This window comes from Lithobates pipiens, unplaced genomic scaffold, assembly GCF_037356315.1.
Source record: "Lithobates pipiens isolate NorthernLeopardFrog02 unplaced genomic scaffold, aLitPip1_a1.2 Scaffold_19, whole genome shotgun sequence".
Classification (NCBI taxonomy): domain Eukaryota; kingdom Metazoa; phylum Chordata; class Amphibia; order Anura; family Ranidae; genus Lithobates; species Lithobates pipiens.
The window spans coordinates 443,982,773-444,000,280 of record NW_027507764.1 but is presented as its reverse complement, the minus strand read 5'-3'; the positions used below and the strand labels follow the sequence as shown (position 1 = coordinate 444,000,280).

Below are 17,508 nucleotides of genomic sequence, written 5' to 3'. Positions count from 1 at the left end.
ATATAATATATCATTAATTTGGCTTATATGCATACACATTTTATCTGGATATATTAATTTGGCTTATATGCATACACCTTTTATCTAGATTTATATATATATCTATTTCAAATGATGTATGGGCAGTGGCACACAAAGTACATCTGTCTTTTAACCCTAAAATGTCATCTTTGTTCTGCTGATCAAAGAGAATTGAACTCCTATTCATACACATGTTTTATGTGGCTAGATAGATATATAGTATACATAATTCAATGTAATTCAATGTATGTGTGTTTAGAAATCCAGTCCTGCATACAAGCAAGATACAACAGCAAAGTGCATCTGTCTTTTAACCCTAAAATGTCCTCTTTGCTGTGCTGATCACAGAGAATGCATAGCAGTAATCCAGCTACTACCTTGTAAAGCTGCGCTATACATAACATGTCATTGATTGAAGGTTTAGCACGATCTCCTCTATACTCTCCTATACGGTCCTGACCACCCAGCTTTCAGTGTAGCGATCCCCATAGAGAAGAAAGCTAAATGAATCCCAAACACAGGCAGGATGGCATTATGGGCTCGCATTATGGAATGGCATTATGGGCTCGCATTATGGGATGGCATTATGTGCGCTGCCTTGTTAATACCTTCTTCTAATCCTGGCTATCCATGTGTCCTGGAAGGGATGTGGAAGATGTGGAATGGGAGGAGAGAGTCTGGCCAGTCAATTAGGGAGGATAGTCATTGCCATGCTATTAGTTGCTGTGAATAATCGTGCCCTGGGAGGAGTGTGGGCTAGTTGGATGGATTATAACAGTTGGAGGAATAACTGATGACTGCTAAGTTAGTACATTGGCGGTGTTAGCGGAGCCTATCTTGTCATTTTGCGGACTTTTTTATTTTTTTGGCACTTTTTTTTTTGGTTGAGAATCCTGCTGTGATCGTTGTCCCAGGGACATAGAGGGGGTCCTGTGTTTTCCACCATGAGCAGCCCGGAGGTGATGGGGGGCAGAAGCTAGCATGTGTAACAATTGTCTTCCTCCCTCTCTCTTCCCCAGGATCACAAAGGGAGAGATGCAGAGGGCGAGGAAATGGCAGGCAGTACTGGCCATCTCCTTATTACTGGTCACATCTTCAGTCCAGGCCATCAGTGAAGTGACAGCCAGCGACAGGAGAACTCTTCTAGATCTCATTGTGCACATTGGGGACAGTAGTAGTAGCAGCAGCAGAGAAAGTGGAAAAGTCATTACCAGGCGGTACAACGAGGGTCCTGCTTATTCTGCTGAACATGGCATTCAAAGACTGTCATCCAGGGAGAGATCAGCTTCATCTCCAAAGAGCAGCAGTAAGAGACACTCAGGTAAGTCCTCTACTCACTGGGATCCTCGGATGTCTTTGCTCTGTCACCATCACCTTCTTCTTCTTTTTTTCTCATTACACCATGAAGTTTGAACAGTATAATCCAATCCCTAAGCCAGAGTTTTATCTCCCCTTAGAAAGCCCTCCGCACTCCTTAGACAGTCACTAATCGCTTTACAGGGAGAGGATGAGCAGATTTCATGCTGGGATCATGTCTGTCTACTTGCATTATACTGCCCTGGTTACACTGATTGTCAGCCAGTCCTTGGAAGGGGCTCATTGATGTGTACAGGCACAGCACTCAGCCAGTCCTTGGAAGGGGCTCATTGATGTGTACAGGCACAGCTCTCAGCCAGTCCTTGGAAGGGGCTCATTGATGTGTACAGGCACAGCACTCAGCCAGTCCTTGGAAGGGGCTCATTGATGTGTACAGGCACAGCTCTCTGCCAGTCCTTGGAAGGGGCTCATTGATGTGTACAGGCACAACTCTCAGCCAGTCCTTGGAAGGGGCTCATTGATGTGTACAGGCACAGCTCTCAGCCAGTCCTTGGAAGGGGCTCATTGATGTGTACAGGCACAGCACTCAGCCAGTCCTTGGAAGGAGCTCATTGATGTGTACAGGCACAGCTCTCAGCCAGTCCTTGGAAGGGGCTCATTGATGTGTACAGGCACAGCACTCAGCCTGTCCTTGGAAGGGGCTCATTGATGTGTACAGGCACAGCACTCAGCCAGTCCTTGGAAGGGGCTCATTGATGTGTACAGGCACAGCTCTCTGCCAGTCCTTGGAAGGGGCTCATTGATGTGTACAGGCACAACTCTCAGCCAGTCCTTGGAAGGGGCTCATTGATGTGTACAGGCACAGCACTCAGCCAGTCCTTGGAAGGGGCTCATTGATGTGTACAGGCACAGCTCTCAGCCAGTCCTTGGAAGGGGCTCATTGATGTGTACAGGCACAGCACTCAGCCAGTCCTTGGAAGGAGCTCATTGATGTGTACAGGCACAGCTCTCAGCCAGTCCTTGGAAGGGGCTCATTGATGTGTACAGACACAGCACTCAGCCTGTCCTTGGAAGGGGCTCATTGATGTGTACAGGCACAGCACTCAGCCAGTCCTTGGAAGGGGCTCATTGATGTGTACAGGCACAGCACTCAGCCAGTCCTTGGAAGGGGCTCATTGATGTGTACAGGCACAGCTCTCAGCCAGTCCTTGGAAGGGGCTCATTGATGTGTACAGACACAGCACTCAGCCTGTCCTTGGAAGGGGCTCATTGATGTGTACAGACACAGCACTCAGCCTGCACAGCTAAAGGAACTAACATTGCTACATTGTACTTTATCAAAGCAGAACTTTTATTTATTTTTTTTACTTGAAAAGAAAGGTTACTAAGTAGACATACTGGGGGATAAAATAAAACGTAAATCAAGCCAAAATGTTTTCCTGATTTTGGCTAGAGCATGATTAGAACCCCTGGGAGGTTTTTACTGCTAGTTAGTGTCAGGAAGCAAGGAGAAAACTCCAACATTAATACACACACACACACAACACACACACACACACATATGTATATATATATATATATATATATATATATATATATATATATATATATATATATATATATACATTTATACAGCATATTGCAGATTTTCACTTTCAGATAAGTCCATTTCATTCACATGAGTTCATATAGGATGCATCACTAGAGGGATCACCAGCAGGAGGAAGGAGGCTCTGATTCCCCTATTATCACTCCAGGGATCACCAGCTCTGATTTCCCTATTATCACTAGAGGGATCACCAGCAAGGCAAAGGAGGTTCTGATTCCCCTATATAGATCTTTAGTTATCATTAGAGGGATCACCAGCAGGGGAAAGGCAGTTCTAATTCCCCTATATAGATCTTTAGTTGTCACTAGAGGGATCATCAGCAAAGGGGGAAGGAGGTCCTGATACCCCTATATAGATCTTTAGTTATCACTAGAGAGATCACCAGCAGGAGGAAGGAGGTTCTGATTCCCCTATATAGATCTTTAATTATCACTAGAGGGATCACCAGCAGGGTGAAGGAGGTCCTGATACTCCTATATAGATTTTTAGTTATCATTAGAGGGATCACCAGCAGGGTGAAGGAGGTTCTGATACTCCTATATAGATTTTTAGTTATCACTAGAGGGATCACCAGCAGGATGATTGAGATCTTGATACACCTATATAGATCTTTAGTTATCACTAGAGGGATCACCGGCAGGGGGAAGGAGGTCTTGATACCCCTATATAGATCTTTAGTTATCACTAGAGGGATCACTCGCAGGGGGAAGGAGGTCTTGATACCCATATATAGATCTTTAGTTATCGCTAGAGAGATCACCAGCAGGAGGAAGGAGATTCTGATTCCACTATATAGATCTTTGATTATCACTAGCGGGATCACCAGCAGGAGGAAGGGGGTTCTACTTCCCCTATATAGATCTTTAGTTAGTACTAGACGAATCACCAGCAAGGGGGAAGGAGGTCCTGATTTCCCAGCAGGGGGAAGGAGGTCCTGATACCCCTATATAGATCTTTAGTTATCATAAGAGAGATCGCCAGCAGGGAGAATAAGGTCCTGATTCCCCTATATAGATCTTTAATTATCACTAGAGGGATCACCAGCAGGGTGAAGGAGGTCCCGATACACCTATATAGATTTTTAGTTATCACTAGAGGGATCACCAGCAGGGTGAAGGAGGTTCTGATACTCCTATATAGATTTTTAGTTATCACTAGAGGGATCACCAGCAGGATGATTGAGGTCTTGATACCCCTATACAGATCTTTAGTTATCAGCAGCAAGGTAAAGGAGGTCCTGATTTCCCTACATAGATCTTTAGTGAGATCTCATGTAGAATACTGTTTCCAGTTCTGGAGACCTCACTTACACAAAGATATTGATAAGATACAACAAGTCCAGAGATGGGTAACAAAAATGGTGAAAAAGGTGTGGGGAATAAAACATATTGATAGTGACTTTAGGAACTTAATATGTACAGTCTGGAGAAAAAGAGGGAAAGAGGAGACATGATTGAAACCTTTAAATATATCAAGGGGGTGAATAAGGTTCAGGAGGGCAGTTTTTTCAATATGAAACCAAAATTAAGAACATAGGGACATGACCTCAAACAAACTGGAGGGAAGTTTAAAACTAATCTTAGAAAGTATTATTTTACTGAAAGGGTAGTTGATGCTTGGAATAAACTACCAGCAAAGGTAGTGAGATAGTCAACAGTAACAAGCTTGGGATAAATATAGATCTATAGTCAGACAACAAAGTTAACAAAACAAAAACAAAACAAAACACCCCAATAAAAACAAAACAAAAAAAGGAGGGGGGGGGGATTCAATGGACTACTTGGTTATTTTCTGTCGTCACTTTTCTATGTATATATATAAAGCTTACCATCTAGGGTCTCTACTTCACATGCATACACATTCTAGGTCTCTCAACCATCAAAACACACTCCAGCACTCATTTCATCTGTCAGTAGGTCTGGTGCATGGAAATCTACACCAGCGATATGCAATTAGCGGACCTCCAGCTGTTGCAAAACTACAAGTCCCATCATGCCTCTGCCTCGGGGTGTAATGCTTGTGGCTGTCAAAGTCTTGCTATGTCTCATGGGACTTGTAGTTCTGCAACAGCTGGAGGTCCGCTAATTGCATATCCCTGATCTACACCAAGGCACACCAGAGAGTATTTAGGTGCTCAGTGCTTCTTCAGGTGAAGCCCTCCACAGATGGGGAAATCCCCAGTCAACTGTAAAAAAACACACACAATAGGGCATAACTCCTCATGTATTACCACTACACAATTTATTGAATCCCAAATAACAAATGGATACTCACAAATAAAATCAACAGGCTTTTAACTCATATGCTTTAGCCTTGAGCGGTGAGTCCCATCACGAAAACATCTGATTGGTAAGCTAACGCATTTTGGGAGTCAAGCCCCCTTTCTCAGAGCTGACAGAGCTCAGAGGAATTGGGTTTGACTGCAGAAATGCATTCGATTTCCAATCAGATATTTTCGTGATGGGACTCACCGCTCAAGGCTAACGCATATGAGTTAAAAGCCTGTTGATTTTATTTGTTTGTGAGTATCTATTTCTTATTAAGGATTCAATAAATTGTGTGGTGGCAATGCACAAGGAATTGCGCCCTCTTGTGTATGTTTCAAACTTTAGGCAGGTAGTGTCGTGGTCAGAAATTTGAACTGAGGACCACTTTGTTGCAAGGCAAAGTGCTAACCACTGAACTGCTGTGTTTTTCATATATATGTGTATAAATATATATATACATATATATATATATATATATATATACATATATATATATATATATATATATATATATATATATATATATATATATATATATATATATATATATATATATATGAACCAGTGAATTTGAATCCATCTATTCCCAATCGAGAGGAGTCGATATAATGATTGACTCCTCTCAAATGTAGCTTCTGGTTAATTTTTTTTGTCGAACAGCACTTGCAGCCAGTCGGTTGTAGCGCTGATCAGTGAATTCTGACAGCAGAGGAGTCCTACTGTCTGAATACAATAGTGCAGCGGGAAGGATTCCTCCATCCAGCTCACTTGTGTGGATGGGAAAATCCGTTCAGGTTTTTTTCGGTCAGCTTGTTGGCTGACCAAAAAAAAAAAAGTAAGTAATCTACGGATGGCTTTAAGGCAAATCATACATGGTTCAAATCTGGCTGGTTCAGCAGGACCTGGCCAAGATTCAAACTGATCGATCAACTTGGGTACAACCAGCCTTGTGGATTCTCTTATGATTATCACCAGCGGCTACTGTAGCCAGCCTGTAGCGATAATCACTGTCTTCTCCCAGAGGGGATGGCTTCCCCCACCTGCCCCCCCCCCCCCCCCCCTGCAAGGACCAGACAATAGCTCAGCAGGAGGGATTCCCCTGTCAGCACTGTCTGTTTTGATGGGGGAATCGTGGAAATTTTTTTCCTGGAAAGAAGTTTGCACCGTGTACGGCCTGACTAACTTTTGATTGCTGTCTATGTTGCGTATTTTTGCTCACTTTCTGTCGGATAAATGGTTGTCACTATAAACCTTAGGAAAAATCTCTTTAATGCAGCCCCAGATAGTTGTAAAAACTGGACAGGGATTCTAATCCTTCCCCAACTCTTTACAAAAGCTTTAGGTTGGAAATACACTTTAAATTAGACTCATAGAGCGTGTGTACACCAGAATGATCAGAGTGGCAGCCTGAGAGGAGCGCTGTCACTTGGAAATACACAAGCAGCAATTGTGTATTTCCAAGTGACATTAGCGATCAGCCAGCATGCGACCAGTACTGGAGGTGGCTGAACTCCGGTGGGTAACGCAAGGCTCAAAAGGCAGGTAGCGCGGGGCTCCCCAACAATGACAGGCCCCTAGGCAGCTGCCCCTTTTGTCCCACATTAAAGACGGCCCTGGTCTTCATATATATCTTATATAGTTGATATAATTCCATGACATCAGGTGAAAAGATAGGCTTTCTCTATATATAACTTCAGACCATCACACACACAAAAAAAAAAAAAAAAAAGAAAGGCGTTCGTCTATACGGAAGCAACCATAAAAAATCCAATTCAAAGTGCAAAATGAAATTCCATAGCAATGCAGATGTGTTCAGATCTCTAAAGCCCCATACACACTATCAGATTTTCTGCAGATTTTTTTTCCTTCATATTTACCAAAACCATATAATATGAGGTCAAACCATAGGAGTTTGAATTTGTATGCAATCAGGCAGGCCCTTGCACTACATGGTTTTGGTAAATCTGAAGGAAAAGATCAGAAGAAAATCTGATAGAGTATATGGGGCTTAAGGGCCAGTTCCCACCACATGCAGTCCAGTGTGCTTTTATTCTGCATCAAAAACGCATTGAATGCTAGTTCAGATGCAAGTTTGTGTGCTTTTTTCTGCACTAAAAATGCATGGACAGTGCTTTCCATGTATTCCAATGGCTCTAGTTCAATCAGTTCCAGTTTCCGACTTTCTGAAAGTAGAGCATGCTGCATTTTTTTCATACACGGCTACAAGTGTTTTTTTTCACCCATGTGCAAAAATCCTATAACTCCATCACATCAGATGACAAGATAGCCTTACTTTTTGACCTATAAAGTTTAAAAGGTTACTATTATCAAATTCTTGTAAAGGTTGTAAATGAGCAAATAATAATATAATATATTTTATGATTTATGTGACCCCTGCGATTTTTAGAGTGGTTAACCATTATTTGTGCTGTCCACAGTAGTAGGTCTATTCGGTTATAATTTGCCTTTAATTTAGAAAATAATTTGAATGGATATTTCCAAAAAAAGTCAAAACTGCTGTAATTTAGACAATAATTTCAATGTATATTTCCCAAAAAATTAAAAATGTTCTGTTATTTAGAAGATAATTTGAATAGATTAAAAAAAAAAAGTTAATCTGCTGAGAATTATTTTTTAAAGTTGTTAAATCACTTAGACCGACATTCATTTTTTTTATTGTCCATCAGCAATTTCTATACCTGGAATGTTGTGACTGTTTGATTTGTCAGCTTTCATTTGAACTTCATTGCATCTTCCCATTCACAACTAGCCTAAGAGAGTAATCAGATGTTCTCATGTAAGAGTAAAGTTAATAACCTAGAACAGTTTGTAAATAAGAAACTAAAAAGCACACTTAAAAGGCTACTGTAAGTCATCCCATATTCAAGATGTTTGCACTGGCTTCAAAGGAAAAAAAAACTAAAATTAGTTTCAGCTTTGTGCTTTTAAAGTAAAGCGCTGTTCAACAAATGACAAAGTTTTGTCGAAAGGCAGGATGACTAATTGGGAACTGACTGCGCAGGGAATGATGTTTCTCATATAAAGGAATGGATCTCTGTGCAAAAGCCTTTGTGCTGAGTTGATGTCCTCTTTTTGTGATTTCGTTTGAAGCAAAAGCCAATAATGCTGGACTAGTTTCTGCCTCAGTTGGTCAGAGCCCATGGTAGGGCTAGAAGAGGACAAGTCAATGATTACAGCCCTTCCCCCAGCCCATAGCTCAGTAGAAGGCACACCTAGTACATGACTCTGTAGTAGTCAACTACCAGCTGAAATGAGGCAGAAGTGTAATCCAAAACAAATACGTATAGTCAGGCGTCACTGCAATACAACTTGCAGCTCCTGAGCTGCTGTAGAACAATATATTCCAGCATGCCATGTGCCCATCACTGAGATCCAATATATTGGGTCGTCTGCCTTTATACGCACATGAACTTTAATGGCATCCCAATCATAGTCCGTAGGGTTCAATATTGAGTTGGCCCACCCTTTGCAGCTATAACAGCTTCATCTCTTCTAGGAAAGCTGTCCACAAGGTTTATGAGTGTTTCTATGGGAATGTTTGACCATTCTTCCAGAAGTGCATTTGTGAGGTCAGGCAATGATGTGGACAAGAAAGCCTGGCTTGCAGTCTCCGCTCTGATTCATCCCAAAGGTGTTCTATTGGCTTGAGGTGCAGCCTAGTCAAGTTCCTCCACCCCAAACTTGCTCATCCATGTCTTTATGGACCTTGTTGAGCTCAACCTGATAGAACACCTTTGGGATGAATTAGAGCAGAGCCTGTGAGCCAGGCCTTCTGGTCCACATCAGTGCCTGACCTCACATAGTTACATACTGTAGTTACATTGCTACATATTTAGTCAGGTTGAAAAAAGTCCATCTAGTCCAACCAACAAAAAAAAAAAGATAGAATCTCATATACTCAATCCTATACTCACAGTTGATCTAGAGGTAGGCGAAAAACCCTAGAAAAGCATGATTCAATTTGCTACCGCAGGGGAAAAATTCCTTTCTGATCCCCGAGAGGCAATCGGATATTCCCTGAATCAACTTTACTTATAAATGTTAGTACCCAGTTATTTTATTATATTTAAGAAAGAATCCAGGCCTTTCTTAAAGCAATCTACTGAGCTGGACAGAACCACCTCTAGAGGGAGTCTATTCCACCTTTTTAAGGCTCTTACTGTGAGGAAACTTTTCCATATTTGGAGATGAAATCTCTTTTCCTCTATTCATAAAAAGAGTGCCCCCTTATCCTCTGTGATGACCTAAAAGTGAATAACTCAACACCAAGTTCACTATATGGACCACTTATGTATTTGTACATGTTGATCATATCCTCCCTTAATCTCCTCTTCTCAAGAGAGAATAAATTCAGTTCCTCTAATCTTTCCTCATAGCTGAGCTCCTCTATGCCCCTTATCAGTTTGGTTGCCCTTCCCTGCACTTTCTCCAGTTCCCCGATATCTCTTTGTGAATTGGTGCCCAAAACTGAACTGTATACTCCAGATGAGGTCTTACTAATGATGTGTACAGGGGCAAAATGATCTCTCTCTCTGGAGTCCATACCCCCAATACAAGAAAGGATATTGCTCGCTTTGGAAACTGCAGGGTGGCATTGTATGCTATTATTAAGCGTATGATCTACCACATCCCCCAGATCCTTCTCCACTATGGATTCCCCCAGTTGTACTCTCCCTAGTATGTATGATGCATGTGCATGCATATTCTTAGCCCCCAAGTGCATAACTTTACTATTCTTAACATTAAACCTCATCTGCCACATACTAGTCGCCCAATTAAACAGAGCATTGAGGTCCGTTTGTAAGTTAGAGACATCCTGTAAGGAAGTTATTCCACTCCGAAACTTGGTGTCATCTGTAAAGACTGAAATTATACTTTTAATCCCAGACCCTATATCATTTATAAAGGTATTAAAAAGTAAGGGTCCCAGCTCTGAACATTTGGGTACACTACTGATAACAGACCATTCAGAGTAAGAATCATTAACCACTACTCTCTGAATTCAGTCTTTTAGCCAGTTTTCTATCCATTTACAAACTGATCTTTCCAAGCCTGTAGACTTTACCTTACACAATAGCCATGTGTGGGGAACTGTGTCAAATGCTTTTACAAAATCCAAGTATACCATGTCCACAGTCATCCCTCTATCCAATGTTTTACTTACCTCCTCATAAAACTAATACAGATTTGTTTGACAACTTCTGTTTTTCATGAATTCATGCTGTCTGTTGCTTAAAATAATAAAATATTTAACAAATGCGCTTCTGGAAGAATGGTCAAACATTCCCATAGACACATCCCTAAACCTTGTGGGCAGCCTTCCCAGAAGAGTTGATGCTGTTATAGCTGCAATGGGTGGGTTAACTCAATATTGAACCCTACAGACTAAGACTGAGATGCCATTAAAGTTTATCTGCGTGTAAAGGAGGGTGTCCCAATACTTTTGGTAATATAGCATATATAGGTTGCTGAAGGCTGTCATGGGTTGAAAGTCTATTGGCAAATGTAAAAAGGGGTGATCAAATCAAGAAAATAGCTGAAAATTTCACAATTTGGGAATATGTCCTACGTATGGGAACCTTTTCACTTCAGAACGCATGCATAAATGCAAGTGTACATTTGAATTGACATAAATGGCAAATTCAAGTGAAAACACCCAAAAGGCAGGTTTGATTTAGAAGTAGGGGCTGGGTCTCATTTTTTCATAAGGAATGAATGTTAGTGAATGAATAAGTTGATATTGTGTTCACTTTGAATACCCAGACATGTTAACTAAAATCCAGTTGCGCACAACTGTGTATTCAAGATGAACACAGATTTGCCGAATTCTGGCTTGCAGCACTGGGGTCTCCAGCTCCAATCCTGGTCAGGACACTATCTTCATGGAGTTTGCCGTACTTGAGTACTAGGGTTTGCAAAAGGCGGCGGGGGGGGGGGGGGGGTAAACAAAGAATTGCCCTAAAGAAAAGATTTTGTAGTGGAAGTTGGAATTGTGGGTGGGGACACCATTTTGTGCTTGGAGGGGGAGATTTTTGGGGGAAAGATGATTTTGGGAGGAAGATTTGGCGAGGGGGATTAGGAACTTTCCATTTAGGGTGAAGTTACGCAATAATATCTGTCCTAAACCAGGACTTTATTTAAGAGTAAAGAGTGGTGATGTGCCGCATATAAAAACCAATCAAATTAGAGCTTTCAGTGCTACATGTGTAGGGTAGCCAAAGGCATGAGAAATGACTACATATCTCTCAAATTTGGGACTTGTGTCCAAAAGTGGACATCATGTCTAAATTGTACAAAATATTGGGTATTGCTTAAAGAACTCTGGTTAAATAGAGGATCGGCCAACATATTGTAAACACTGTACACAATCTGTAATCCTTGTACACAGTGCCCACAGTGCCAAAACAGTGCCCACCAGGGAGTGGGGGAGAACAATAGTATCCAGCAGGGGTGAGAGGGAACCTAGTGCCCAGAGATGGATTTGGGTGTATAATAGTGTCCAGCATGGAGTGGGAAGGACCACCAATGACCAGTTAGGGGTGGGGAGAACGGTAGTTTCCAGTGAGGGGTAGAGAAGAACAATAGTGTCCAAGGGATGGTAGAGGAAAACAGTAGTTCCCAGTAAGGCGTAGTTAAGAACAATAGTACCTAGTGTGGGGTGGAGAGAACAATAGTGCTCAGCAAAGGGTGAGGTGGAACAATATTGCTCAGGGGGGGGGGGGGGGGGTGATGAGAAAATAGTGCCCAGCGAGGTATAAAGGGGAACAATAGAAATCCTCAGGGTGTGGGGAATATTAATGATGTCAGTGGGCAGGAGGGACAGCAATAGTGCCTATGAGAGGTGGGGGAGAACACTAGTGCCCAATGGGGGGGGGGCTATGGTATGAGAAAATAAGAGTGCCCAGTGGGAGGTGGGAATGAACAATGGTGACCAGCGGGTTGCTGCTGGTGAACATTGGTGTCCGTGGAAAATACATATGTTTTCCTGTATCTCACACTGCTGCCCTATTCCTCCTCCTCTTGCAGGTACTATGCAAACTCTGTTGGGTAGGGGATCACTCTGCCCCAGCTGCAATAGGGCTGGAGCTGGGTTCTGAAAAAACTGCTTGAGCACACAGCTCTGGGACACAGCCTCTACTTGTTTGACACTTGCATTGTCTTGGCATTGTATTGGATACCTTCATTCCTGCTGATTGGGTTGCGTACAACTGTCATGTTTTTATTTCACTGGTTTCCTGATCCTATTGCCTGAGGGCAGATCATACATGCAATCTAGTTGATCTATAGGCATCGTAAAGGACCCTTTGCTCTCCCTGTGCCTTGTTTAAAACAATAGATGTTGTTTGGTATTTGGGAAGCATGGGTGTTTTAAAGAAGAGCAGTAACCATTTTATGTATTACAAGTATTTATATAGCACTGACAGTTCATGCTGTGCTTTACATATTGTACATTCACATCAGCCCCTGTCCTCAAGTAGCTTACCCCACATACATACATATACTTTACATACTAGGGCCAATTTAGAAAGGAGTCAGTTAACCTACCGGCATGTATTTTGGAGTATGGGAGACTCAAGCAAGCACAGAGTGAATATTCAAACTAAATGCCCATAGTGTCCTATGGGATTTGAACTAAGGAGGCCAACAAGAAGTAGTCCATGTGCCTTGTTTAGTTGCAACTACAGACCTCAGAACAATGGGCAAGCTCATACATGACCAATGTCAGGGTGGGAACTTTTCCTCTGAGCTGGTGGGTCTGCTCCTAGTCTGCAAGCAGGGTCTATAAGCAAAAGATATATACATATATATACACAGTGCCTTGAAAAAATATTCATACTCCTTGAGATTTTCCACATTTTGGAATGTTACAACCTGAAACGTAAATGTATTTTATTGGGATTTTATGTGATAGACCAACACAAAGTGGCACATATTTGTGAGGTGGAAAGAAAATGATAAATGGTTTTCAATATTTGAAAAATGTGGCATGTGGCATGCATTTGTATTCAGCCCCCCCGAGTCAATACTTTGTAGAACCACCTTTCGCTGCAATTACCCAAAAAGACTTGCAGCTGTATGTCTCTACACGCAATTTTCAAGTCTTGCTACAGATTATCATTGTCCTGTACCATTCTCAAGTCTTTTACATATTTACATAGTTAGTCAGGTTAAAAAAAGACACAAGTCCATCCAGTTCAACCATAAAAAAAAAAAAAAAAAAAAAAAAAAAATATCATACATTCCATATATCCAATCCAATACCAACAGTTGATCCAGAGGAAGGTGAACCCCCCCCCCCCCCCCCAGAGAAGTATGATCCAATTTGCTGAGCTGGCCAGAACCACCTCTGGAGGGAGTCTATTCCATATTTTCACAGCTTTTACTGTGAAGAAACCTTTCTGTATTTGGAGATGAAATATCTATTCCTCTAGATGTAAAGAGTGCCCCCTTGTCCTCAGTGTTGACCGTAAAGTGAATAACTCAACACCAAGTTCACTATATGGATCCCTTATATATTTGTACATGTTGATCATACCCCCCATTCTCCTCTTCTCAAGAGTGAATAAATTCTGTTCTTCTAATCTTTCCTCATAGCTGAGTTCCTCCATGCCTCTTATCAGTTTGGTTGCTCTTCTTTGTACTTTCTCCAGTTCCCCGTTATCCTTTTTGAGAACTGGTGCCCAAAACTGAACTGCATATTCCAGATGAGGTCTTATTAATGATTTGTACAGGGGCAAAATGATATCTCTCTCTCTGGAGTCCATACCTCTCTTAATACAAGAAAGGAGTTTGCTCGCTTTGGAAACCACAGCTTGGCATCGCATTCGATTATTGAGCTTATGATCTACCAAAACCCCCAGATCCTTCTCCACCATTGATTCCTCCAGTTGTACTCCACCTAGTATGTATGATGCATGAATATTCTTAGCCCGCAAGTGCATAACTTTACATTTATCAACATTAAACCTCATCTGCCACATAGTCGTCCAATTAGACAGAGCATTGAGGTCAGCTTGTAAATTGGAGACATCCTGTAATTACCTTATTCCACTGCATAGCGTAGTGTCATCTGCAAAGACAGAAATGTTACTTTTAATCCCAGACCCAATATAATTTATAAAGGTATTAAAAAGTAAGGGTCCTAGCACTGAACCTCGGGGTACACCACTGATAACCTTAGACCAGTTAGAGTAAGCCCTTGTATACACGGACGGATATTCCGATGGACAATGTCCGATAGGACCGTGTTGTCGGATAATCCAACCGTGTGTGGGCTCCATCGGACTGTTTCCGTAGGAGTATCCGACGGACCAAGTTTCCAGCTGGGCTATAAAATTTTCCGACAACATGATCCGATTGGACTTTGTCTGATTGTGTGTAGAGAATTCCGATCGGACAAAGTGCCACACATGCTCAGATCAAATTCCTAGACCAAAAAGCTATTGGCTACTAGCCTGAACGTAGTCCCATCGTAATGCAATTACGTCATCACGTTCTGAACGATCGGATTTTCCGACAACTTTGTCCGACCGTGTGTATGCAACAGTTTCAGACAAAATCCAACAGATTTGGTTGTCAGAATGTCAGAACGACCGTGTGTACAAGAGCTAAGAATCATTAACCACTACTCTCTGAATTCTGTCTTTTAGCCAGTTATCCATTTACAAACTGATATTTCCAAGTCTGTAGACTTTACCTTACACATATGCCGTGTGTGGGGAACTGTGTCAAACGCTTTTGCAAAATCCAAGTATACCACATCCACTGCCACCCCTCTGTCCAAGGTTTAACTTACCTCCTCATAAAAAGAAATCAGGTTTGTTTGACAACTTCTGTCTTTCATGAATCTAAGCTGTCTGTTGCTTAAAATATTTTTTTCCAGCAAGAACTTGTCTGTGTGGTCTTTTATTAATCCCTCCAGTATATTCCCAACTATAGAAGTTAAACTAACGGGTCTATAGTTACTTGGTAAAGACTTTGTTTCCTTTTTAAATATAGGTACCACATTGGCCCTTCGCCAATCCACTGGTCCTATTCCCATCATTAAAGGGGTTGTAAACCTTCCATTTTTTACACCTAATGCATCCTATGCATTAAGGTGAAAAAACATCTGATGGTTACAGGCCACCCAGCCCCCAGGTTTACTCACCTGAGCCCTCAAAAGTCCTGTGTCGAGAACGCACTGGCTTCTCGGCTCTTCTCGGCCCGGTCTTCTCTGCTCTTCATTGGATTGATTGATAGCAGCACAGCCATTGGCTCACACTGCTGTCAATCAAATCCAAATGAAGCGGCAGCTGGGGGGTGGGACCGAGACATACACGCAGTGTCTATGAGACGGGAGCGCGCCTGCAAGGTAACCCTCTCGGGAGAGAGCTTCCCGGGAGGGTTATCTATTGCGGGGAGAAGCCGAGACAGCTGCCGTGGGACCCCAGAACAGCAGGATCAGGACAACTCTGTGCAAAACGAACTGCACAGTGGAGGTAAGTATAACATGTTTGTTATTTAAAAAGAAAATAAACCTATACAACCACTTTAATGATTCCCTAAAAATTTGATATAATGGCATTGTAATTCCAGAACTCAATTCTTTTAGGATCCGTGGGTGGATGCCATCCGGATCCAGGTGCTTTATCCACCTTTATTCTGTCTAAATATTTCTGGACCATATCCCTTTTCAGCCATTGTGGATCATTTGTGGCTGTGTCACTACCACACCCATTATGGACACGAGCTCCCCCATGCTCCTTTGTATACACAGAGCTGAAGAAATTTATTTTTATTTAATAAATTAGCCTTCTCTTTGTCCCCAGTCACCCACTCTAGATTATTATGTTATTAAGGGCCTACATGTTCAGGCCTGACCTTTTTACTATTAATATATTTGAAGAATTTTTGGGGGTTTGTCCTGTTATCTTTTACTTTCAAAATATTTTATTTTATAGTAAAGGCACTTACATACGTATAACAGTACATAAACTAACTGCAGCAGGGGGGGCCTGCTGTCACAATGTAAGTAATGAAAACAGGAGACATTAGTGAAAGACAGACAATATCAAAAGGGTACAGTCGGCATGCCCTTCCTCATCGAGGGGCTACATGAAAAAGAGGTAAACGGAGGGTGACCCCCCCGGGAGAGCCCACCAAGTAGAACTATTAGGGGTAGCTCCCAGGAGCCCCCATCCCGACACCCCTAATAGGGAACTTGCTGTGCCAGGATGGGGGAGTATCCTCCCAGGCCCCTCCCTCTCAGAGGGATAAAGCAGTTGGAGGACCGTCTGCAGTGGGTACCGCAACATTAAATTGGACTGTATGGTGAACCTGTCAATTACAGCTCTGTTGAGCAAACCAAAAACATAGAACGACTAGAAGGACAGAGAAAAGAAAAGAGGAGGAGAAGAGGAGAACAGAGGGGTAAGGGGAGGTAAGCTATGTCCTGAAAGGGTGGAAGGTTATAGCGGGGGAATGTTTCGCATTCAATGTAAGAGAGGGCGCTTTAGGGGTGAGGTCTGGTCACTAGGGGAGAGCCTGGGGGTACCCCAGGCAGCAGAGAGATTCCCATGTAACGGGCCCAAGGGTCCCACACCTTTCGGAATTTAGGTGTGGTGTCTGACAGAATACCTGACAGTTTTTCTTGGGACATTATCCACGATATCTTCCTCTTAACTGCGAGGAAGGAGGGTTTGGGTTGCTTCCATGCGGAGGCAATCGCAATTTTGGCTCCTAATAGGATAAAATAAGTTAGTTTCTGAATGTTACCAGACATCAAAGGAACCGGGGTATTGAGTAACGCAACCTCTGGAGTTCTCGGAACCCGGCAGCCTGTGACTAAGTAAATCAAGTTGAAGATTTTAGTCCAGAACGAACGAAGTCTAGGGCATTCCCACCAGATGTGGATCATGGAGCCACGAAGTTGGCACCCCCTGAAACATAAGGGGTTAGCCGTGGGATATATTTTGGCTAGCCTTACTGGAGTGAGGTACCACCTGGTTATCAATTTGATGCTAGCCTCCATTAGTGAGGTGTTCTGGATCCCACGAAAGGATCTGGCTAGGGCCAGCTGCCAGGTTTCGAGACTGCCAGAGGTCTGGAGATCAGATTCCCAAGCCGTCATATAGGGGGATTTGCCCGTTGGGGAAGTGAGAGCCGCGTAGATCACTGAAATACCACCCCTCTGCTCCCCGATCCTACCACACCAGGCTTCATATTCAGTAAAGGAAGGAGGAAGGGGTTTGTTTTTCCAAAGTGAGTTCAAGAAGTGAGATATTTGTTGGA

At 42.5% G+C, this 17,508-nt stretch overlaps 1 protein-coding gene and 1 long non-coding RNA gene across 4 annotated transcripts in view; one reads left to right on the top strand and one right to left on the bottom strand.

Moving 5' to 3' along the window:
• Window positions 1–17,508, top strand: part of ALKAL1 (ALK and LTK ligand 1) — a 142,789-nt gene that overhangs the window by 1,152 nt on the left and 124,129 nt on the right. The window contains exon 2 of one of the 3 annotated variants that reach the window (XM_077492684.1): window positions 1,041–1,342. In XM_077492684.1, the coding sequence (XP_077348810.1) occupies window positions 1,057–1,342 (286 nt within the window). In that variant the 5' untranslated portion in view covers window positions 1,041–1,056. Of the gene's footprint in view, window positions 1–618; window positions 1,343–17,508 lie in introns of those variants that run through there. The other 2 variants (XM_077492683.1, XM_077492682.1) reach the window with 2 other exon arrangements.
• The window catches only part of LOC143997193 (uncharacterized), a 63,147-nt gene that overhangs the window by 21,696 nt on the left and 23,943 nt on the right, over window positions 1–17,508 (bottom strand). The window lies entirely within an intron of this gene.